This window comes from Fusarium oxysporum, chromosome V (assembly GCF_013085055.1).
Source record: "Fusarium oxysporum Fo47 chromosome V, complete sequence".
In the NCBI taxonomy this organism is placed as follows: domain Eukaryota; kingdom Fungi; phylum Ascomycota; class Sordariomycetes; order Hypocreales; family Nectriaceae; genus Fusarium; species Fusarium oxysporum.
Window position 1 is genome coordinate 3,054,249 of NC_072844.1, and position 22,469 is coordinate 3,076,717.

The following is a 22,469-nucleotide window of genomic DNA, read 5'->3' on the forward strand; positions in this document are numbered from 1 at the left end:
GTACGTTGAGATGCTTGACTGATGGAAGTCTAGCACAACTATCACCTCGAAGGAGATTCTGTCTCTTAGTTTTGTACTCAAATAATGACTATAGTAAAGATTAGATATTCCGGTTGACATTGTGGGTGTCAGCGGATGCGTACTTACTCAACAAAATACTCATGGAGCTGTTTGGTTGCGGAAATCGTGCAGGTGAGACGATATGCAAAATAGACCAAACAATGAGGGGAACACTGATATATACCATCAGGTATTAAACTGTAAGTTTAAGTGAATTGAACATCTCTGTACTTTCATCATCCTTGTATTCAAGCATAGCCCAAGGCACACTCTTAACTGCATGAATCTATAAGTCAACAACAACAACAACAACAGCAGGGGTATCAAACATGTACAACCAACACTCAATTGAGGATTGACTGAAGATAGAAGCGCAAGGGTTGTAAAGCTGATGAATTTTGCTTAAATACCATACAAGGCACGGCCTGGGGCTTCGCCTTGACTCAGCCCATCTCCATGCATTTGAGAGATGTAACCTGCTCGAGTGCGTGTCTGGGCATAACAGAACGACTCTTAAGCCTCTGGATACAGGACCTACCCCAGGTCTTGTATGACCCTTTTGAACATCCGGAAGTTATTGTTTACTCAAACCAACTTTGCCGCCCCATGACTCGAGATGGACCTTAGATCATGAGCTTCTGATGGCATATGCTCGGGACATATAAACGGCCTTGAATGTATAGATTATATACATACAAACGACTTTGCAATGTATCAATGAATGAACTAACTCAGTATACCAACTCCAAGCTCTTCGAGAGCAAATACCCGACACCATATAAGCGCAAGAAACCAGTCTATCCCAACTCACAATTCTACAACTCTCTCATCATCAAAACCCTTTGTGTTCTCCAACGTCGGGCCCTTATACCCCAAAACATACCCCCTCTGATTCGCAACAATCTTCACACCACCCTTCTTAAACTCCGTCGTATAATGCGTATGACCAAACATCCAAACCTGCACTCCACGCATAAACTCCCTCGCCTGGATAACATCCGTCGAAAACGCCGTCTTGTACGGTGCATTCGCATGTTCTGGTCTCGAAGACCCTTTTACACAGGGTGCGTGGTGCGTTACCACTAAGACATTTCTCTGAGATTCTGCTGGAAGGTTGTTGAGCTCGGATATGGTCTCTGTGAGATAGGCGAGATCCCGGGCGTGACACTCATTGTGTTTGGCGACGGTCCAGTCTTTAATAAGTTTGTAGTCTGATACTCGGAGGGCAATGGTCTCAGCTGCTGAAGAATGGATATTCGACCATAATGTTGCGCCGATAATTGTGAGTTTCGAATCCGGATCGTCCCAGCGATTTCGATCCAAAACCACAAGTTTTCCCTTCAGAGACTTTTCTTTCTCCAGCTCCCTCGCCTTTTCAATACCGTCCTCATAGCTCATCTCATAGAACTCATGGTTGCCAAGAACTAAGAAAACCTTCTCGAAGCGTTCTGTTTGGCGTGCGAGGAAAGGAAGAAACATGTCGTAGTCGACTAAACGGCCTATATCACCCCCAAGAATGAGAAAAGGTGCTTTGACAGGGAAGTCAAACGTTGCGTATTGTCGATTTAGCTCCAGATGAAGATCCGACATGATTTGTACTGCTCGGCCACATGGTTCTCGATGAGGAATCGCAGGGCCGAAGAGATATTCTGAGACACGATTTAAGGCATCCATTGTGACCGAAACTGATATGGTTTGTGTGACGAGAATAGAATAGAATAGAGAACAACCCGTGAATTGAATGATATTGGCGCAGACTTCTCTTTGTGGTTTCTAGGACTCTTATACATAGGACTTGGCCAACCCTCCATGAACTGGTGGGTCTAGAATTATAGCTGATTGAGGGCAGTGCTCTCTAGACCGGGGCCTCCAACGCCACGTCCATTCAGCCCCTGGGAATCTGCCTACGCTACCGCGGAATCTACACACTTAAGGGATGGGTGCATGAGGCTCAAGGTTTGCAGTAGTAAGAACCATAAATTAAGGTCAGGGCGATCACTTATGCATAATACCACCAAAAGAGACATGCAACAAAACCACTTCTCTGTGGTTGTAGAATGAGCCGGTCCTCATCCTACATGTATCATTAATACCAACGGGTTCTCTGACATCTAGAGTAGAATGTAAATCCATCATCTCTTAGATCATCTTGACAAAGACCTCCCAAACCGTGTATGCAGCAGATTCCCCACGATGCGCGTGCCCTATCCCTTTAGTACAATGATAGACGAGTATCCCGGCCATGGCTAAAGCAAAGGCAGGATGCTCGGGACAAAAACAAAACGCCGCACCCTCTTTTATTTTCCCTGTCCCCGAATGTGTAATAATCCCTTTGACCTAGTCGAATGAAGTTGCTTATGCCCCCGAAGCGCCGTTGATGTTTGGTTGATAATTGCAGTGCTCGAATGCTGATGATGATCCGTTTGTTAGAGTCCATACTCAAGACAGCTCAAGTCTAAAGTGGCCTAGTACGGATGCTCCCAGCCGCCAGCAACGTCGACCCATTCTGCAAGACATGATCCCTCTTTGCCTTCAACGTCGACAACGTCTGTATCACATCTGCAGCGACAGCCAATGCCACCTTCTTGCACGTCGTCCCAATGCTCCCAGTAATCGTCTTCCTCAAATCTCTTATACTCGGGGAATGTTGTCTTTTCTAGGTAGGGCTCACGTTCGAGCTGTTTGCCCGGCGCATTGGCAGGGCAATGCTGAATCGTTGTATGTCGGTAACCAAAGTCTCGGAAGTAATGGATATCCTGGGGCCCGAGGAGAGCGCCAGCGGCAAGGGAGTGAATAGGAGCATCGCCCCACTAAGCAATGTTAGCATCGTTACAAAAAGGGGGACTTTGGCTTGCATACTCGTTCCATCCAAAAGCCACCGCTTCTGTCCATCATTTCAAAGAAGTCCTGGTACTCCTTGCTGCGGAACCAGCTGAGCTTCGCAATTTCGAAATTGGACCAGAAGTGGCACATGTTGTAGGTCTCTCCCTCCATTGACTCAGGGTCGACAATGTTCTCCTTTTTACCCGTGAGGGTATCCCAGAAACTCTTCTCGGGATTTGGCGAGGTATCGCTGTCCTTAGAAGCGTCCTCGTCATCGTCCTCTGGTGGCTCGACGAACATTTCCCACAAGCCCTTCGATGTGATGTTGTTAAGTCGCTTGTAGGCGGAGGCGTATCGAAAGATATTGGGGACAGTCTCTCGAAGTTCCTTGACGGCGATGGTGAAGCCGTATGTTTTGTTGTGTTCGATCATTTTCTGGAAAGGGTCGCTGCAACTAGTTAGTAATGCGACTGCGTCTTACTAGAGAAGAACGTACTATGTGATGTCGCAAAAGTAGCTGATCTCGGGCTCGACTCGCCAGTACCACTCATACTTGAGTAATAAGGGGTGGTTGAAGAAGAAGCTATTGCGCTGTTAGTCAAGCTGTCCTTGATCGCTAAGAGAACCTCGACCTACCCAGAGTAGAACCTGCACATTTTGTGGTAGCTCTCTAGGCCTCCGTACATGACGGCAGCGTCACCCTGCTTGGCAATACCCTCTGAAGCTACCTTGGGGTCAATCCAATCGGGGAACCCCCACATGTCTGGTCCAACCTTTCCAAACTCAACATCTCCGGAGGTGTGGTTTCTAACAGCCTCCTTGAAGTTGTCGTCGAAATCACCATCGTTGAGGAACACATAGGGGTAATGATACCAGCGATTGAAATGTCTCTCGACTGATTTTATGGATTGCAAAACACCATCGATCTCCTTGTTTCGCGCTAATATCACAAATGCGGCGTTGGCTCGAGGTTGGCTGGTGTCAGGCTGGGCGCAGCCCTCGACGAACACCTTATCGTACTTTTCGCTGATTTTCCTGTTTGGGCTGTTAGCTATCTGACATGCCAAGCATGCTGATATCAGACTTACCGCATCTTGGGGGGAGCACCCCCTGGTATCAGAAACCTGCCGGGGGAACTGGGATGGCTGACGAAGAGAATAAAAATAAGGATTAAAACAAGCATTGGAAAAAAGACAACCACGCCCAGAGGTACGGAAATTGTAGAGTTCCCCTTTAATCGCAGGGGTCTTCGGAAAAAGGCCATGCGAGAATCGACCGACTTGTTATGTTTGGAATCCCTCTTCTCGTCGAGGGGAAGTTGTAGAGGAGGTTTGCTGGGAGCCACCTTGGTGGCCCTCCTGATTAAGTCCATGGCGAGGAAGATCCTACCACGGCGGTAGGTATTGTGATCGGTAACAGTCGGAGTCTGGAGGACATGAAAAGCGCCGTATCGTGGCGCCTGCGACAGCCGTCGAAGACAAGATTGAAGTTGTAGATGTGGTCGTGGTCGAGGAATAGGAGGCCAGGGAGGGAGATCGGTATTGGTAGATGGGGCAATTAACTTGTACGGTAGCCGTAGGTAGTTCGGTCGATCTTCAAGGTGGGACCGGGAAGTTTAAAAAAGGTAAAAAAAAAAATTATGCCAAATGTGATCGCAGAAGAGAAGACGGTCGTGGTATCGTTGTCGTGGCTCGTGGATTTCGATGGTATCGTCGCACGTCGTCCATAGACGTAACATTGAAGGAGAAGCAGTCGTGGGATGGGATATTGGATCTCTAAAAGACAGACAGGGAGACGGTTTGAATTAAGTAATGAGCGGCAGGGACCACATTCCCTGATTCTAGTGCAATACAGTAGAAATTCCACCAAAGTCAAAGCCAAAGGCAGGCCCAGAGTTTGATCTAGCAAGCAAAAAACTACTGACGCGTCGACCTGGTAGAGACGGTCGGTGGGGCACAGACTCCTTGTTCTTGGCGGATGATAGCGAGAGATCACCAATGAATGAGGGAATCCATGTTATGAGTTACATTGCATGTTCTATGTACATGTACAGCAAGGGCGGTAGAGACTGACTGACTCTTGTACTCAGACTAAGGGTCTTGGCCTTGAAAGGGATGCCCAAAAAAAGAATAAGAGAGAGGCAAATAAGGGAGAGGACACAGACAGATAGAGCATGAGAGGGTGGGAAGTGGGAGCACGCAAAACATGACGGGGCCGTGAGCAGAGTCTGTAGCCACTGAAGATAATGACTGATGTAGGGGAGCAGGGAGGTACTGCAGGTGTAGCTTGAGCTGTACCAACTGCAGTTATTCATGCACATTCACCAAGATCCCGGGTCGTTACAGGGGGCACGGGCTCGTCCGTGAGCCAATAGCTTGCTCATCCTTTGAATCATGACAGCGTCGATCCAATCAAACACCAAACAAAAAGGACGGAACACTACCGGACACCGATATAAGGGCCCACGTTGAACCGGTACATGTACCTAAATGCGTTTGATGCAAAACTGACTGACCTGAAATGAAGAAAACGAAAACTCCCTGTAAGGAGAAAAATAATTAGATTAGGTTCGCACATCCAGATTGTCACCCACAGACTCATGTGGAGGCTTCTACGAACAAGCGAAAGCAAGCAAGAAATTCAATTCAGGTCGCTCCAAGACCCACGTGTAACTTAAGTTAGCGCTTGCATGCAGCTGCACTATTGCTCAGAAGAGTCTAGGCTGGGGTTGGATCTTGAATCTTGATTCCGCTTCATCAAGAACTGCCTGCGATCAACGAATCCTCCCGTCCGTCAAGAAGCCCGTCCCACTGACAAAGAGCCGCAACCCAATCGCTTACAGCTCAACCAACCATAACAAACAGAGCTGTATCTAGTCTGTTTCATGCATCACCAAACATGGCACCCAAAATCAACTCAAAAAACCTGTCTTACGACACCGAAGCAGCGGCACCGCCATTCCTCGCTGCTCTAAGGGCTCAAGCTGCTGGTGCTACAGGGCCTGATCCACTACTCGCTGCGCAACGGAGGTCAGCTAAGAAGCGCTCCAGCAGTGAGGAGGCAGAAGATGTCCCGCTTGTCGTAGATGAAGACGGAAACGTTGTGAGTCTTGAGGTCGACAAGGATGGAGTTGTCAAAGACACTGAAGATTACGACGTGGAATCTGCAGCAGAGAAAGAAACCGCCAAAGAGTCAGAGAGCAAAGCTGCTATTGGAGGAAGGAAACGAAAGGTTGGAAAAGTCATCGGCGAGGCTGCTGATGAGGCTAAGGATGAGGGCAAAGGAGAGGACAAGAAAAAGGAGAAGGATGATGCCGAAAAGGAGTCAGCAAAGAATCGCAAACCCAAAAAGAAGGCCAAAAAGATTAAGCTGAGCTTTGACGAAGATGAAGGTTGAACGCCATGAGCGAGCTCAACGACACACGTTTCTCATCACTCAGAGCTACCATGAGCACCACAAGGATCCCACTCATATATCCATCTACAGCCGGTATACGATGTTATCACACGACTTTGATATCCAGCATCGACCAGATGAGAGCCCAGACTCCCACAATCTCAGGACTGGAAGTCAGAAAATAGATGAGGGTGCGCCAGACGTACGGTCGAATACTCGTCGTCTTGGGAAAGGGCACATCTTATTGGCAGTATTGAGTTTCATAACCGCAAATGGATGTTTCACATCCGTATCACGAAATGACATCACAATCCAGCTATACCCAGACTATGGAAGCCTGGAAAGTCATTCCTGATGTATACAAGCTCAATTGGATCAAACTGCTATTGTCACAAACACAACAAGCCCAATATATAGTCAACATCAACTTCTGGAAGCTAACTTAGTAAATTGACACAGGGAATAAAGGCACCCTATTCTACACAAAACGGCTCCTCTCTCCGGGGGCACCATGCACATCCATCTAGTTTTCCCTTAATGCTACGACCCAGTCTCCTCAATACCTCTCAGCGTAATGTAATGCATTTATTTGTATCGGTACTCGGGCTTGATGTAATCGGCAAAGGTCTTGGGCTCCTCGAACTCGGGAGGATGGTGGTGGTGGTGATCGTCCTCAGGACCGACGTAGTCCATCTTGTAGACGCTGCCGCACTCGGGACATCGCTCGATGGGGCGCTCGCGGGTGATCTGGAGGTATAAATGTCAGCATTTCATTTCCGTCCGTCCGGGATTTCAAGGTAAGACTCACGCCGAGCCAGTGGACGTTGTGAGAGTCGGCGGGGAAACCAGTGCAGCCAGCGAACTGCTCCTCGCCGGCGGATCGGACCATGATGGGATCCTTCATCGTTCCGAGGCGGCTGGCGTCGAGAGGGCGCATGTCGAAGATGTCGACGCCCTCCATCTTACCGAGAATCTCGAGACGCTCGATACCGGTGGCCTGCTCGAGATCGGTAGGGACGGTTCCGGGGGCGGCACCAGGACCGAAGAGGTCCTCCTCAGTTCGGATCTCTGTACACGAAAGCTTGTCAGCGATTGTCGTACGTCACGTCACGATCTGTCGGCCGAGGTTACGGGGTGCCATTGAGGCAGTCGGCGGCGGCATTGTTGGGCAACATACCCTTCAGAGTCTTGTAGGAGCCAACCTTCTTCTCGGCGGTGCCAGCAAGAGCAGCGGCCTGCTCGTTGGGGGTGGCAGGACGGGCAGCATCTCCTGTAGTGGAAGCAAAAACACTAGTCAGCCATCATACTACGATCGCCATTGGCTGGCTGGAGGAGCAAAATGGAAATGCGTACGGCGGACGAAAGAGGTGGTGAAGGTGCGAGCGACAGCAGGTCGAGCGGCGGCGCGGCGAGCCGCAGTGAGGGCGGAGCGTTGCAGGAACATCTTGTTGATGGTTTGCGTCGGGCAATGGAGTCGAGCTTTGAGGATGACTCGGGATGGGCTGAGAGGTGTTGTCGAGGGATTTGTGAGGAATGGGCTGATTTGGGTCGAAGTTGGAAGATGGACCCATCTTCGCGAGCGAATTGGCCAATTGGAGTTGCTGTATTTATGACCACGTGATCTGTCAAAAGCTCCGGCTCTTGACGTTCACCCAATTGCTAAGGCGAGTTTCGGAACGTCATCAAAGGCTTCAAGAGCTTGCAAAATGTCACAATTGGCATTTGAGTGAGGAAGAATAGCTTCTAAATAACGGGCAATGCTGAGAGGATGTCATTAAAGCATCAATTTACATATATGCACTCTTTTGGGCCTTGCGCTCGCTCTGTCAGAATCTCAGCTACAGTGCCTCCCGAGATCGTGTTGTTTGCCGAGGCTCACATTACTTATTACTTCCATGAGATTGATTAACAAATAGGTACCGGCACTCTTTATTAAACTTATACTTGCTTTCAATCGGCATCTCTCATTACCAGTTGATAGTCGATTGGAATGCGATAAAAAGGACGAGTTTCACTTGTACCAAATGTCTTTGAACAGTTGATTTATTTGAGACCTCTACTTCTCTATCATGAGGGCACAGCACTTAGAACAAGTTGGATAATCGAGGCATATGTGTTTCTTTATGAGGCAGCAAGAAACCAGCCGAGATAGCCTGATAGCTGTGTCGTTGGGGCATTAAGTGAGCCTTCAGGTGTATTGATTACTTGATGAACGAAACACCTTCTAACTGCAATGACTCAATTGATAATGCACCGTATATTAATTAAAGTAAGAACCGATATGGACGCGGGCCTCTGTCAGTTAGAATAGTGTCGACAGTCGACTGCCTCTGATTATCAGAATATTTCAGGCCAGGGACTTACTGCCCATTCCTCTACACTCATATCTATCACGCTTTATGAAGCATCTACAAGCACTAAGAGGCATTGAAAAAAAGTTTCAGGTCAAATCCAGATAGAGCGGGAAATCAGATGGCTTTTGATCTCAACCGTGGCCAAAGTTGCGTTTTGCAACGCAGAGATGCATGGCCTCTCAGCTACCTCGGCAGAGATGTAAGATATAAGTTACATAGTATCGTTCGCAAGCTCAGCTATAACCTCGTTAGCTTCCCCCTGCACACCCTTCACGATATTCTCAGCATCCCGCACATCATGTATAAGCCCAACAGCCGCACCCGCATACGTCGCTAATCTCCCCTCTGGCCCCCATCCCTTATCCCCAGACTTCAATGCTTCATCATGCCTCTTCTTCAGTTCCTCAAATTCCACGCCTGCTTGATGATCGTGAAAGCTCTGGTTGATGATACCCCTTGGGCTATACTGCTCTGGCCAACCTATAGTGCCCCTGAGATGGTTGTAGAGCATGGTTCTGGTGGTGCACTGAGCTCCATCTTTAGCTCGGATAATCTCTTGTTGATAGCCTTTGCTGATACGAGTTTCGGTTGCTGCTAGGAAGCGCGTGCCCATTACGATGCCAGTTGCACCAAGTGAGAGGGCTGCTGCGACGCCTCGACCATCTGCGATGCCGCCGGCCGCGAATAGAGACATGCCCGACTCACGGACATGGTCTGCGATTTCAGGAAAGAGTGTCATTATGCCCAGACCGTCAGTGGCTCGACCATGACCGCCCGCTTCTGCGCCTTGAACAATCAACGCATCTGGGCGATGCGCACTATTGGCAGCTTCAATACTCTCTTGAACGGTGCCAATTTGTATCCAGACCTGTATCTCCGGATGGGCTTTTCGTATCTGAGATGTCCACTCATCAAGCTCTTCTTGTCCTCGGCGCGGTGCAAAGAGCCATGCAGCACAGGGCCTGTGTTCTTGCACAGCATTGACAGCAGACTTGAGATCGCCATTCCAGAGCTGAAAGCCAACACCAACAGGAAGGGTATCCTTGGATGGAAATGCGGACGGCAGAGTCTGTGGAGGTGAACTGCGTAGCAACTCCCTCACCGTATCTAGGTCCTTCGACGTATCTTCAGGCTTCGCGCCTGGCCCAATGAACCCAAGGCCTCCAGCTTTGGAGACCGCAAGGGCTAGATGAGGCCCTGACATGACGCGCATTGGTGCGCCGATGATGAAAGGTGAAATGGTCCATGGGAACTGGCTCAAGAAGCGAGCCTTACTGGCTTTGGCAATCGCGTGAGCCGTACTCATATCGGGATCTTATGCTCTTGTTCTACTCAGTCGGTCAGCTTTGTTTTCGATCGATGGTTTGGTCTTACCCGCTGTTCAACGTGGACTTTTATCATTGAGATGCACTGAGTATTTGGAGATTGGAGAAAGAAAGCCACAATCATGTGAGTGCGCAGGAAATGATAAATCAGTTGAAACCAAGAGCTTGAGAAGATGTGAACAATTAATCTGCGACTTACTGCATTTCGGTAAGAAGCCGAGATCATATGAATAGATCAACTTCGCATTACGAAAGAGTCCCCTTCATCAATCCGATGTACCCGACATACCCGGTCATAGAATTTTACAAGAACCTCACGGGATAATGACTAATGTTTGTCACTCTCTTTCAAGTTAGTAAGTGGAGGAGAGTCAATCTGTGTATTTTCATCAAGTCACCAGTTCCGGACTTTGGCGTGGGTTGTTCACTGACACAAGATCATACTGGCAACACAAACATTGGTAACAGTCGTCGTCTTGACGTGCCACTGACAAGATGTTCATCGAAGAGTCATTTCAAGTCGTACGAAAGATTAAATTAAAGTTATGCATGCACCGGAGCAGGTAAACATAGATAGCATTAATGTAAATATGCGTGCAGCAGCTCAACATCTTCCAAAAAGGATGCCTTAGCAAATTATTGTACAAACCCTCTCCAAACTCCGAACGCGCAACGCGCAAATGAATAGACCAGTGGAATAATATGGACCACTGCCATTAACCCCATCTACATCTTCCATCCTCCGAACCTCACATGTCCTCCATCTTCCGAAAGTGACCCAATGACTGAGGCTTGAGATTCTCGAATAGATGCGGTAGAAAGAAGGCTGGATGCCCCTGGGATAAGAACGAGCTATCAAGATAGTATGCCTTTATCCCGCGACGCTCGAAGATAAAACTCAAGTGAATTTAGAGCCTTGAGTTATCTCTCTGTTGTTGTTGTGCCCGGTAAGCATTCACTCCTCCGTATGTCGACGGCTGATTTGACCTCTTCTGGCGCTTATCAGACCGACTGAGAGCTGACTGTCGAATGAGTGCCGGCGGAATTGGGTCGACTTTTGAACGCCGTTGAATGATGCTTCCCATACCGGCTGTGTTGGTCTTGGTCTTTGTGATCCTGCTTTTGTCCCCAGGCTTGCGGAAGCTGGCCAGTCGACCTTGATAGCCAGCTGAGCGGATGATAGCGGCGCGCAGTGTAGGGTCCTCGTAGATTTTAGAGGCACTCTTTGAACCTGAGTCCTCACAGATGCTGAATACAATTCTTTTGATCACATCCCTGCCGCTCTGAGCAGACATTGTGAACATCGACTGCATCTTCTTTGCAATCCGCCATCGGAGGAAATCCCAGGGGTCCATGGCAAGCTCCCCTTTATCATGCAGAACTCGCAAGTCAGACACCTTGCAAGCAAGCTTATACATCAATTCCTGCTCACATAATCCTTCTGCCGGTAGGTGATGCTTGGAGACGAGCTGGTTCGGATGGTATGGCGAATCGTGGCCGAAAATTTCACGGATCTTGCGTTGTTTAGACACATTATCCATATGTAGCTTGTGTTTCTTAGCAAGATCTTTGTTATGGGGGTTAATTCGGTATTGTTCCTTTGACTCTCTTTTCTTCTTTTCTTCCGAGTCCTCTTGTGCTAGGTAGGCTTCAAGGGAGAACCATCTTGGCACCCAGTAGTCGCTGTCTTCGGTGATCTTTTGCACAGGAGTGCCGTTAAGGCATTGCGGTGAAATATACTTCTGACCATCTGGACTGATGCTGTAGACGTCAGTCCAAGGTGTGCGAAGCATCTCGGTCACGGCTTCATATGACACAGCCGTCTCATGACTATAGGCTAGGCTTTGATCTCCCATCTTGCCTTATCAGTTGACTAGCGATCTAACCTGAACACTGGAGTTAGCAACTCCTATCAGAATTAGTATAAGGCTAAATACCTACCTAAGGTCAGGGGTAGCAAGAGGATAGTAGTTGCTGTAAGAAGGAGAGAATTAGTATTAAGTAAGGTAGTAAACACGGCTGGATAAGAGGAGTTCAGTGGATAATAGAAAGAATAGAACTGGTTTAAGAGATGAAACTTCTCGTCAGACCTGAGAGTAGCGGCAAGACCAGAACATCAAGAGGGCTAAAAGAGATTATTAAATCCTCGACTTACCTTGAAAGGTGTAGATGAAGTTACTTCTGGATAGGAGGCGTTGGGTGATGTGCGAATCGTGATGTGTTTAAGAGAGAGAAGTTGTAGAAGATTAAAATCTTTGGCGGTGCTCCTTTAAATAACAAAACCCGGTGGTGCAAGAAGAAGGTGCAGGATAGTTTGCACCAAGGCCAAGCAGATCAAACGCGACTGACAGTGAATCAGAGCCTATGATGCTGGAATTATGCCTCTCTTATAGACTAGATCGCCGTCCAGTGGTGAACAGTGAACCCCCAAATAGAGAGTGCGCTAGCTGGTGAATGTTTATGTTGTTCTGAGGTTTGTTGGGGTTTATAGTAATAATCTCAGCCTTTCCGTTGTTTGGATGCCGAAATCTTTCTCTGACTTGATGCTGTTGATACCAGAAGATGAAGGAGTTTCTGATATCAAGGGAGAGATCAGATGTGACGAGTGCTCAAGATGATCTTGTACTTGGAGGGTTCTTATGGGAAGGAGCCTCGCGATGCGAGTCACTGCCACGGCAAACAGGAGACAATTATAAGATATCCTCTGCCTTTAATGCTTGTGTTATCTTGGACAAGCACCGTAAGTGGCTTGACCTTGATGAGCAATAGCTAAGGAGGTGCGTGAACTACTGAGGTAATACTCCATGCGATGACAAGGAGTTATGTGTCTCCAACTCGCGTCAATGCTATTTGGTTCGAAGACTAGAAGGATCTGAACAAGAGCTCTTCATTATATTTATATATATTATACTGATATGGTATTGTATTTCAGGTTGTAATTATTTTTATATAACAGGAATTCTTGGCCGCGGTAAACTCGGGTTTATCTGTTGTTTTCCCTTTAATGTGTATGAAAGACTTGATCAGGTGCGATATGAAGTTTAAAGAGGACGAGACATCAAGACTAAGACAGATTGAAGAGTGTGATCAAGTATTCCTGAACGAGGACGGGTAGCGACGAAGGTACGCGATTGAAAAGATGTAGTAGGATTGAGGCAGGGTCATGTGCGGAACGAGGCATTGTATAGCTATCTGGCCGGTAGTCCAGAACGTTCCATGTGTTTGATCTATATTCAGCGACATGCATCTGAGGAAACTACATAGATAACTGTTAAATGTAGCAGATAGCGTATACGCTGAAGCAACAGAAATGCCTAACAATGATATTTCGGTCTATCTCGATAAGTATCTAATTAATTGATTAGGGTGCCTTTTCTGCGGAGATCTCAAACTTCCATGTTATAAGAAGCATGTCGTGGACTCGTTTTATTGTATTAGTCCTCACCAATATGAGATGTCAGCACCAGGAGGGATCGTCGTCTCGACTTGGATAACAAGGAAGAGGAAGGAAGCGAAGCTGATGCGATGGTGAGCCTCTAGTCTACACCACAAGTGAATGCCGGGGGATCGAATGTCAGACACAAAGGATCACTCGATTCGCACTATGCCGGGGTATCCTACAATTGAACCAACTGGACCATCTTGAAGTAGTTTTTGGTATCGTCTATGGTGTTTCCATGACAAATTCTTGAAATCGCCAATAATGTTTAACTCTAGCCACGTCCTCATTAATCACAAAGCCTACAGCTTTGTCTCTCTCCCAGGTTTGGCCGTCATAGGCAGTACAATGCCATCCTGGTAGCCAGTCGCGACATGCTTGCCTTGGGGACTCCATATCAGGCTTTCCATTGCGCCTCGGCCAGCACTGAATCTTGGCCAAGAGACTTCTTGCATCCACCATCCGTCTCCTTCCATTACAGCCTCATCAGTGTTGACATGAACGTAGAACGAATAACTTAGGCTTGCTGCGATGCCCAGGTCGTGACCATAGCCTAGATGGTTGCCTAGCATGAAAAGACTGTTGCGGTCTGCCTCGAACGCATGACACAAGATGTGTGCGTTTGTGTCTTCTTTTGGGAGAGGTTTTAGTAATCGGTAGTAGATCAGTTCTCTCCGGTCTGGTATAGCTTTATTTTTGTTGAAGTCCGACATGTCAACTTTGTACATGTCGAGAATAGGGAATGCTCCGTGGCCTTCATTGGGGAACTTTGCTTTCAGAGCATCGACGTCGGCTTGTGGACATGGGTTCCACTGATCAGGTTTGCGTGATGAGAGTATGTCTTTGAATCTCTTCTGTGGCGGGATCCCTTGGACCTCATCGGAGCTGGAAACTGGGCGTTTGAAGGTGACGATACTGGTTAGACAAGGGCTACCGAGAGGTGCTTCGGAATCCGAGTCGGGAAACGGGCCCGATAGGTTACTTGATGGTTGTGTTGGCTGACGAGCGTGAACTAGCCGCGTAGAAAACGAACGGCTTGAATGGACTTCGGATACATCTAGGATGAACGGGCGATCCGAGAGTCCGGGATTGGTGAACACGGCGTGGATGGACTAAAGAGAATAAGTTTGTGTTCGTCCATAAACAGGCCCAACATACATGGATCCCTCGTCTGTTCTCGTCTACATTGCCATGGTCTTCTTCTTCGACTACACGGGTCGCTGCAAGAGCTGATAGGGCATATACGACAGCGCCATAAGCTCCCCTTGTGATCTTTGGCGGAGGAATACCAACAGCATCCCAGGGGAGTTCTTGTCCCGGTGTCCAAGCTGGCTGCCGACTCATGAATCTCTGAACTGCTTGTTGTGTTGACGATGTATCATCCGGAAGTCTGGCTAGCTCCAAGGCTTCTCGGAATGAGAGTCGCTTCCATTCTTTAGGTGTGCTCATTGAGCTTGGAGTTTCGGAACATGTAACTTCAAGGTAATGTCTCAAAAGATTGTGCGGGCGACATCAGGTAATGACAAAGTCTGAAGGTAATTCCGGTGTTTGCCCCCCTTAAGCTCCTGGAGTTGTTTCGCTTTGCGCAGTGTTGGACTTGTAGTTGAGGAAGTGTTAGAAGACGGGTGTTGATGCTGAGTACACCCGGCCCCACACCAGCTGATGATACCGAGGTCCGCCGATTGTCCTCCGGTCGCCGGAAGTTCATTTTAATAATAAAGTGTATAAGAGTGACAATTAGCACATGTGAAAGACAGTGAAATTGATAGAGAATCAGATGGCCCAATGCGGCTGAAATTACAGGAAACAAATTTCTGTTCCAATGTATCGGGATACTGAAGTTAACACATGAGGAATGCCTTATGGTTAGCAGCATTGAAGCTCGGGACAATAGGCGAGTTGGACTGTCAGTAGCATTTCACTCCCAAGCAAATAGACAGTATAACTAGTCCGATCATTGAACTGAAATCTCAAATGCCAATCGTGATTCAAAGCACATATTGCTATGCTGCTGATTGCTAGAAATGCAAGATGATGCCAGTTGAATGCCTTTGTTACTAGCAGATGCATTCCCTAACAAGTCCCTCTCATCATGGACAGGTCGAAATTCTAAAGAAATGCATCATGGTTGCGAAATAAGCTGCATCACCCAAGCACTGAGCTTCGTACAACTGTAACTCCCTAAGATTCACAGGGGTTGTGGTTGCCTCAAAGTGTTACAGCTGTACCTGTGAGCCTAGCCTGCCTAGGACCTGAAGCTCCGGCAGAGTCATGACGTCGTCACTTTTAATCACTGGCTTGGGTGTCTACTATAAAAATGATCAAGCATGAATCTCTTCTTTAACGAGTCATCCCAACCACAAAAAGGCACGACTTTTCTAGATTATCACCAGGCAATTTGCGCCTGCAGCTTTCAAAATGCTGTCGTGCTTTGGCATTGGTAAAAATCGCGAGGACGCAGAGCGCGAACCTCTGCTGCCGCGTTACAATGACGACACCGGCCTGCAGACGCGACTTCATGAGAAGCTCCATACATATCAAATGCTACGCGCAATATCTAAAGGATATATGCCAACAAACGAACAACTTATCATCCACTTGAGAACTCTTCTGTCGGCTCAGATTTTGAACCCTGAGCGACAAGAGCTGAGCCCATCAGGACGAGCCCTGGTCAGAAGCATCAAGCTCTGGATCAAACAGTTCATCGAGGTGTTGCAACACAAGAATAGTAAGGACCAGATTCAGGACTTCATCTGGTATCTTACCAAAGCTCGTTTGGATGTCGACGTCGCACATATTGAGCAACGAGCTGCCAGGGCAAAGTTCCGAGCCGATGCTGTCGCAACCTACAAGAGCTTGCAGACCGTTGGATCGCTTCTCTTGACCAACTCCGATTTCCGCATCTTCCTTTCCGATCTTAGCACTGTTGGAAGAGAGGTGCTTCGAGATACTGCTTTCACCTTGTCCGACGTCTCTAAACAAGCTGGCGAGGCCATCAAGCCCTCCAAGGAGGAGGAAGAGGCTCTTAAACATGCAAATGGCAATGGCAAATCACCTGCTCCACCCTCGGACCAAGATCTTAAGAATGAGGTGGTAGATGTCGGTGAAACCGTCAAAGATGGTGCGATTGAAGTGGCCGACGGAGCGGTGCAGAGCATCAAGGAACATGTGAAGGGGGACGAAGGTGGTGCACTTGTGAAGCGCCTCAAGCAAACCGTGATGAACCTCCGGAAACGAACGGACTACAAGGAGTCGGTTTCAACAATCTCGCTGCTCATCCAACGTTATCTTCTCGCCTACTCCCACGCAGCCGCTGCAACCGTTGAAGCAGTTGAGGAGGACACCCAGCCCAACCCAGAGGCCGACAAAGCAGTCCACAATTTCTGGTTGTTCATCACTTCTCTCGGCAAGCGTGAGCATTGGGATGAGGTCAAGAAATCCTTCGAAGCCGTTGTCGATGATGGAAAAACCGACCCCAACTTTGATGAGCTTGTGCGACAGATTGGCAATCTGGTGCAGGATATGCTGAGCGACCCTGATTTCTTTGACAACATCGAAGAACGATTCCAGGAACTGCGCAAGAAGTCCAATGATCTGACTGCCAAATCATCAATTCGAGATGATCTCGACGTCCTGCTTTCGAGTCTGTATGCCGCTTTCCGCTCAATCTTGGATGACCAGGATATCAAGAAGCTCATCCACACAACTGAAAGAATTGCTCTCCTCTTGTCACCGGCCGGCGAATACGCTAACAGCGACCTGGTCACTGACACTATCAACATCTTTGTCCCTCTCCTCATCCAGGCTATTCAGTACATCCCCATTCCACGTGTTGAAGTATCAGCACCCGCTATCGATCTTCTGCTAGAGAATCTCATCCTTGAGCCCGGTCGCACCATCAATGCAAGCTCCTTCCTGCCCTTCCAGCTTAACATCTCAACTTACAATGATGTTCAAGTGAGAAAGGCACTTCATGGGACGCAATCTACCATGAAATCAATGATGAAAGTGACTGTGTCTGGCCTCTCTATCGCAGCAGACGACCTGGGTTACTGGTTCCGCCTGCACTCTGGTCTTTTCCGTATGGTTGATGAAGGTATCGCAGGATTCCACCTTGATAAGCGCGGCGTGGACATCACTCTTGACCTCGAAATTGGAAAGGATCGCCTGGAACAGATCGTCTCCTTACGCGATGTCAAGGTCCGCATCCACCACCTTAATTACACGCTGAGCAAGTCCAAGTTTGCATGCCTCGCTTGGATCCTGAAGCCATTGGTCCGGCCCATTGTGCGCAAGGCTCTTGAGGTCAAGATTGCAGCTTCAATCGCTGAAGGTCTTCACTTCCTGAACCGTGAAATGCTTTATGCACGGGAGCGTCTCCGTGCCACACGAATTGCTGATCCAAAGGACCTCTGGACGTTCATTCGAGCAGTTGCTGCACGTCTCGTTCCAGCGCCCGACCCAGACATCGACGCCCGCGTTGGCGTCAAAGCAGGGTCAGGCGTGTTCCAAGGGCGGTATGCACCTGGCAGTCTGGTCAAGCTGTGGGAGGATGAAGGCAGGGATGCAGAGCAGAAGCTCTTTGAGTATGAGCAGGGAGGATGGAAGAATGATATCTTTGACGTTAGCACAAGCCGAGTTTAAGGTTGATTTGCGATGCATCATGTATATTAGTTACGGTACGCTCATTAGCTGATTTGCGAGGCATGTTGGAGTTGCTGGAGTTTGTTTTAGGGTGGTGAGGTAACAAGGCTACAGGCAAAAGGGCACATGTTAGGATGGCGCATGATGAATCAAATTTTTTATGATGACTGAAGCGTCTAGAAAGTCCATGACAAAATGAGCTGAAGGCATTGGACAGCTGTAATGCCGTTGTATCCGCTTCAGGAATGTCGTAACGCTCAGCGTCCAAACGTCGAATCGGGAGTGAGATTTGGGCAAGGTAGCATCTAAGAAGAAGTTCTCCGCTTAGAATGGCCAAAACACATCCCAATGATACCACAGTACATGAATACACATATGTACGCGTGTGCATTTGGTGCCAGGGGATGTGATCTCTCATGTTTCTCAATCTTAAAACCAGAAACAGCGGCCGCCTCCGTCCAAGCTCTAAAGGCGATCCCCAGAGTCGAGGGTCCAGTAGAAGAAGAGCATGGTGCAGCACTGCAGGTATACCAATGGAGTGGTTTCAGTTAAAAGAGGAGGTGGCAGTTCTAGAGCATTGACGGTAATGAGCCATGTCATGCTGCTACTGTACCTCTGTGTGAGTTGGCTTGTGGCTGGGACAGCTCTAGTGGAATAGTCTTGTCACGAGGTTGGAGGAGACTTGACAGTCACGAGATATTTACTCGAGGCATAGTACATGCCTACCTGTATAAGCTGAGTAGTAGACCTGCTTGATTATTTTGAGCAGGTCAATAGCATAATATGATCTGACCAGGATACAAACTCTGCCCGCCGCATTGATGCTTCTTCACTTCTCATGAGCATCCATTCTGTTAGACCAAAACCTCTCGGGTTTCCTCCCTTGTGATCCCTGCTGATTGATTTTCCATCCACCCCTTTCTGCCCGACCATCTGGTCTCAGCCAACGAAAAAGCAAGTTCATCTTGTTGATCCCTGTATCCTAGAACGCTTGATTCACCCGCCTGACCAACGCCCCCGGCCTATGGGAGATGCTGTGCGACCATGCCTTTTGCCCCGGATGGCTTACCCCGGACTTGTTTCTTGGGGTTTTTCTTGGGCATGCTACCTTGAGGGACTACAGTATAGGACATACTGTTGCTCGACTAGTTTTCTAGCAGCGACTTCTAGGAGGTGACCGTCCCAAAACTCTGTCTCTGGCTTCGGTCTACGAATAGGATAGACAGGCATGCTGATGTATTAGGAAACCCCCTGTAAACCCCAGGTCATGGTTGTTGCGCCTTGGCCAGAAAAAGCAATCCGAATGTCACAGTCAGCATCTCAACTCGCTCGCTCGTGTCGGCCCCGGATTTCCCATCGAATTGGTTCGGCGTGATCCTTGTTCCTATTGCTTGCACTTGCAGGAGACTAGCTGCTGTAGCTTGGTCCTGGTCTGTCTTGGTGCTCCTTGTCCAAGACGACCTTTCCCCTCTTCAGTCTTTGATTTTCTCCATCATCAGTTGCCAGTCGCCATTTCCAATCTCATTCCAACTATTTTACTCTTATCAATATCTCGTCTCGTCTATCTATCTCTTTATCTCTCTATCTGACTATCCTGAGTCGGATATACCATTTATTGTTGCTCCCCTTATTCCGATCCCGCCTAACTTTGGCCTCAGCTCAGTTCCCCACTTTCGCTTGTCGACAATCACGCCAGTTATCCACCAGCATTGAACGTCTACACTCTTGAGTAGACAACTCTTGACTGCCTGAGAGGCTTGGGAGAGGCATATTAGGTGCACGGAACTGTCCTGACTCGACTCTGCTGCAACATTGAGGTCAAAAGAGTTGCGTCAATTTGGTTCAAGTCATAGCCGGAGACATTTCAAATACCGAGCTCTTCACGCATCACCAGATACAACTTGTGATTATATCTCCAAGTCGAATCATTCTCAGCTGAAAGTCTCCGGCACTGAAAAGCCAAATCTCTCTTCCTCGGCTTTTCTAATACCTGGCCAGCACATCCTCTCATCTTGTTTCACACTGGTTAAAGCGGATGGATCGGACCAGGCAGCTCTGACAGCACCCCTCAGACGAAGCGCAAGCTGTCGTAATGGAGGTAGAGGCTAATGGACAGAGCTCAATCAATCTGCTTGAGCCCTGGCGCTGCCATTCTGCAGGCGGCTGCCACGATGACCTCCCCATTTCTCCACTGGATCTCGCTTCGGATGACTTGACTCAAGTCCCAAGATGCTCCAGCTCAGACCCTTTGTTCGAAGCATTGATGGGAGATTCGAAGTACCGTACTGTTCGGAAAGCAGAAAGTACTGAAGGCTATCGGAAGCCAAATGCAAAAGAAACGTTAATCCCGAGGTCCCGACCCGAAGGCCCGGGATTCTCTTTTCCGTCAACAGAGGATGCAAGAAACAAATCCAGCCCTTTAGACATACGGCCTGAACCAGCATCAACGGGATCTCGCGGTATCAAGAGAAAGCGCTGCAAGTCCGATGTCGATGGCTTCAACACAGCCGACCTGTGTGTCAAGAAACGTCGACTTCGTGCCGAACTTATCACGAGTCGTCTTTCTCAGCCTTATTCTCAACCTGCCACTCACATTCTTAATCGAGAAGGTCAAGAGGCTGGCGACAAGCGCTTCTTGAAGATGGCTACTTCAGTTGATATGACCCGAAGGATCGCACATCTTCACGCAACTTCATTTCTCCGCTTCTCGACTATGAATTGTCTGAGGAAGAGGTTGAGCCTCGGGCAGGCTGCAGGTAACAAGAAATATGAGCAGGAAATTGCAACTATCACTTTGAAAGCTGCCGGCAAGACGAATTGGCGACCTCCGATGCTGCAGGATTCTTCGGCGGGCAAATCTCTGAGGATCTCACCAACTGGCACGGGAGTTGTTGGACCTTCAGGCATGATGGTATCGTCGGCAAGACCTCAGCCAAGCTACCCACCTCAAAAGGCATTTCAACATCCGAAACCCCCATCATGCCGACTATCTAATCCTGTGGCCCTTCCTCTACCCGTTAGTGATGTCGCTGCAACTAAGAAGCGTACATCACCTCGACTCTTCCCCATCCGATCGCCAGAGTTACGGCCTACGGCGCCTTTACCTCCGCTGGACGATCTCGAAGAGGATAGTTTTGCATACATGCATCCTGCAGATGACGACTGGGACGATGTGGGCGATGATCAAGATAGTGTATATTCTGACTTCAGCGTTTTATTTGGACAGAGCGATGATGGCAACAATGGCGAAGAAGACAGATCGTATGAGGAGTATTTGGATGAACTCGACGGCATCTGCTGGATGTCAAGATAGTTAGGCAAATATATAGTGGCGTCTCTGGGCATCTCGGGGAGCATTTAAAGGAATTATGTAAAGTATACTTCTAGCATTGGGTGGCAATATGTTCTTATTCATGTTCAATATGGCGATATTGAAGCATTATCCAGCCGCAAGGACAGGAACAAAAATAGGCTATACTGGTTTGTATTATTATTCGGCCAGATGGGGAGGCTTAGATACACCACAGCTCAAGCAACGGGTAACAGATTGACATTGATACGTGATTATGTTTATGGCTTTACACCAAGTTTAGAGGCTCTGTCGGTTGCAATATCGCACATTGCCTAAACACCGAATTAGTAACAGAAGCATTGAGTTAACTTGCGAGTTATACATACCTGTAACGCTTCATCAACCTCTTTCGAAAAGTCGCCTCTCGAAATTCTAGCCTTCATGTTCTCCATGATCTCAGGCCTTCCCCGTCCGTTCACAAAAACGACATATCGTAATCCGGGAAACTTTTCCTCATACTCCTTGTTCAGCTTTGCCAATTCTTCGCCTTGGCCTTGCAGGTTGGCCTGCTCTGCAGCTGACTGTGCTGAGTCAACTTTCTTGGCTCCTAAACGGGGATGTGATCCGAGTATTGAGAGAAGAGTCTCATCTGAATTGGCTGATGAGTTCGAGGAGGCGAGCGAGGCAAGGCGAGTCCTGCAGGCCTCAATTAACTCCGGGTATGATGTATACTCTGCATCTCGCACAATGGAGAGGAGAGTGGAATGGATTGCTGGACTGGGCTCGAATAGCAGATCCAAAGTCTTGATTTGCTCGGCTTCAGCTGCTACACGAAGATCTTGAGGTTGAGGTAGGGCCATGATGGAGGTTGATGTTGGTGATGTTCGTAGCCAATTGTCACAGTACGTATTCAATCTATGCTCGACATTCACCAAGACAGCAGAAAATAACTATTTCACTCAGTAGCTGTTATCGACAAGCAGTCACATCAATTATCGGATTACGGAGACATGCGAACTCGCTATTACCGGTGCCCCCCGCCTCGAGACATGCATCAAGATGATGCACGATAAGATACAGTCCACCTTATCTTATCATCCCGTGATCCAAAGCTCTGGTCAGTGCACTGGCAAAAT

General features: G+C 48.3%; 10 protein-coding genes across 10 annotated transcripts; 3 read left to right on the forward strand and 7 right to left on the reverse strand.

The window, feature by feature from the left end:
• Positions 1 to 640: 640 nt before the first annotated feature.
• Positions 641 to 1,853, reverse strand: FOBCDRAFT_224094 (Metallo-dependent phosphatase-like protein). The gene has a single exon (XM_031184669.3). It carries the CDS (start codon positions 1,732 to 1,734, stop codon positions 868 to 870), a length of 867 nt encoding a protein of 288 aa, XP_031040311.2. The 5' UTR covers positions 1,735 to 1,853; the 3' UTR covers positions 641 to 867.
• A 507-nt stretch (positions 1,854 to 2,360) lies between these two features.
• On the reverse strand, positions 2,361 to 4,347 carry FOBCDRAFT_37332 (nucleotide-diphospho-sugar transferase). Its single transcript, XM_031184670.3, has 5 exons — positions 3,972 to 4,347; positions 3,520 to 3,918; positions 3,380 to 3,466; positions 2,920 to 3,331; positions 2,361 to 2,870 (listed from the first exon to the last, which is right to left on the reverse strand). The coding sequence occupies exons 1-5, from the start codon at positions 4,253 to 4,255 to the stop codon at positions 2,526 to 2,528; spliced, it is 1,527 nt and encodes a 508-aa protein (XP_031040312.1). The 5' UTR covers positions 4,256 to 4,347; the 3' UTR covers positions 2,361 to 2,525.
• A 1,096-nt stretch (positions 4,348 to 5,443) lies between these two features.
• On the forward strand, positions 5,444 to 6,682 carry FOBCDRAFT_224097 (uncharacterized protein). Its single transcript, XM_031184671.3, has one exon. It carries the CDS (start codon positions 5,782 to 5,784, stop codon positions 6,277 to 6,279), a length of 498 nt encoding a protein of 165 aa, XP_031040313.2. The 5' UTR covers positions 5,444 to 5,781; the 3' UTR covers positions 6,280 to 6,682.
• Positions 6,683 to 6,864: 182 nt separating this feature from the next.
• On the reverse strand, positions 6,865 to 7,723 carry FOBCDRAFT_274410 (cytochrome c oxidase subunit VB-domain-containing protein; the record flags this gene model as incomplete). Its single annotated transcript, XM_031184672.2, has 4 exons — positions 6,865 to 7,026; positions 7,088 to 7,347; positions 7,457 to 7,549; positions 7,633 to 7,723. The coding sequence occupies 4 exons, from the start codon at positions 7,721 to 7,723 to the stop codon at positions 6,865 to 6,867; spliced, it is 606 nt and encodes a 201-aa protein (XP_031040314.2).
• Positions 7,724 to 8,717: 994 nt separating this feature from the next.
• FOBCDRAFT_224100 (uncharacterized protein) lies at positions 8,718 to 10,043 on the reverse strand. Its single transcript, XM_031184673.3, has one exon. It carries the CDS (start codon positions 9,937 to 9,939, stop codon positions 8,845 to 8,847), a length of 1,095 nt encoding a protein of 364 aa, XP_031040315.2. The 5' UTR covers positions 9,940 to 10,043; the 3' UTR covers positions 8,718 to 8,844.
• An 823-nt stretch (positions 10,044 to 10,866) lies between these two features.
• FOBCDRAFT_201946 (uncharacterized protein) lies at positions 10,867 to 11,814 on the reverse strand (the record flags this gene model as incomplete). The annotated part of the gene is made up of 1 exon (XM_031184674.2): positions 10,867 to 11,814. One exon carries the CDS (start codon positions 11,812 to 11,814, stop codon positions 10,867 to 10,869), a length of 948 nt encoding a protein of 315 aa, XP_031040316.2.
• A 1,455-nt stretch (positions 11,815 to 13,269) lies between these two features.
• Positions 13,270 to 15,092, reverse strand: FOBCDRAFT_224103 (thioesterase-like superfamily-domain-containing protein). Its single transcript, XM_031184675.3, has 2 exons — positions 14,556 to 15,092; positions 13,270 to 14,509 (listed from the first exon to the last, which is right to left on the reverse strand). Exons 1-2 carry the CDS (start codon positions 14,844 to 14,846, stop codon positions 13,700 to 13,702), a joined length of 1,101 nt encoding a protein of 366 aa, XP_031040317.2. The 5' UTR covers positions 14,847 to 15,092; the 3' UTR covers positions 13,270 to 13,699.
• Positions 15,093 to 15,815: 723 nt separating this feature from the next.
• On the forward strand, positions 15,816 to 18,191 carry FOBCDRAFT_293592 (bactericidal permeability-increasing protein; the record flags this gene model as incomplete). The annotated part of the gene is made up of 1 exon (XM_031184676.3): positions 15,816 to 18,191. One exon carries the CDS (start codon positions 15,816 to 15,818, stop codon positions 18,039 to 18,041), a length of 2,226 nt encoding a protein of 741 aa, XP_031040318.2. The 3' UTR covers positions 18,042 to 18,191.
• Positions 18,192 to 19,944: 1,753 nt separating this feature from the next.
• Positions 19,945 to 21,605, forward strand: FOBCDRAFT_37355 (uncharacterized protein). Its single transcript, XM_031184677.3, has one exon. The coding sequence runs from the start codon at positions 20,134 to 20,136 to the stop codon at positions 21,352 to 21,354; it is 1,221 nt and encodes a 406-aa protein (XP_031040319.2). The 5' UTR covers positions 19,945 to 20,133; the 3' UTR covers positions 21,355 to 21,605.
• FOBCDRAFT_224107 (Oxo-4-hydroxy-4-carboxy-5-ureidoimidazoline decarboxylase) lies at positions 21,601 to 22,378 on the reverse strand. Its single transcript, XM_031184678.3, has 2 exons — positions 21,720 to 22,378; positions 21,601 to 21,665 (listed from the first exon to the last, which is right to left on the reverse strand). Exons 1-2 carry the CDS (start codon positions 22,191 to 22,193, stop codon positions 21,612 to 21,614), a joined length of 528 nt encoding a protein of 175 aa, XP_031040320.1. The 5' UTR covers positions 22,194 to 22,378; the 3' UTR covers positions 21,601 to 21,611.
• Between the last annotated feature and the right edge of the window lie 91 nt (positions 22,379 to 22,469).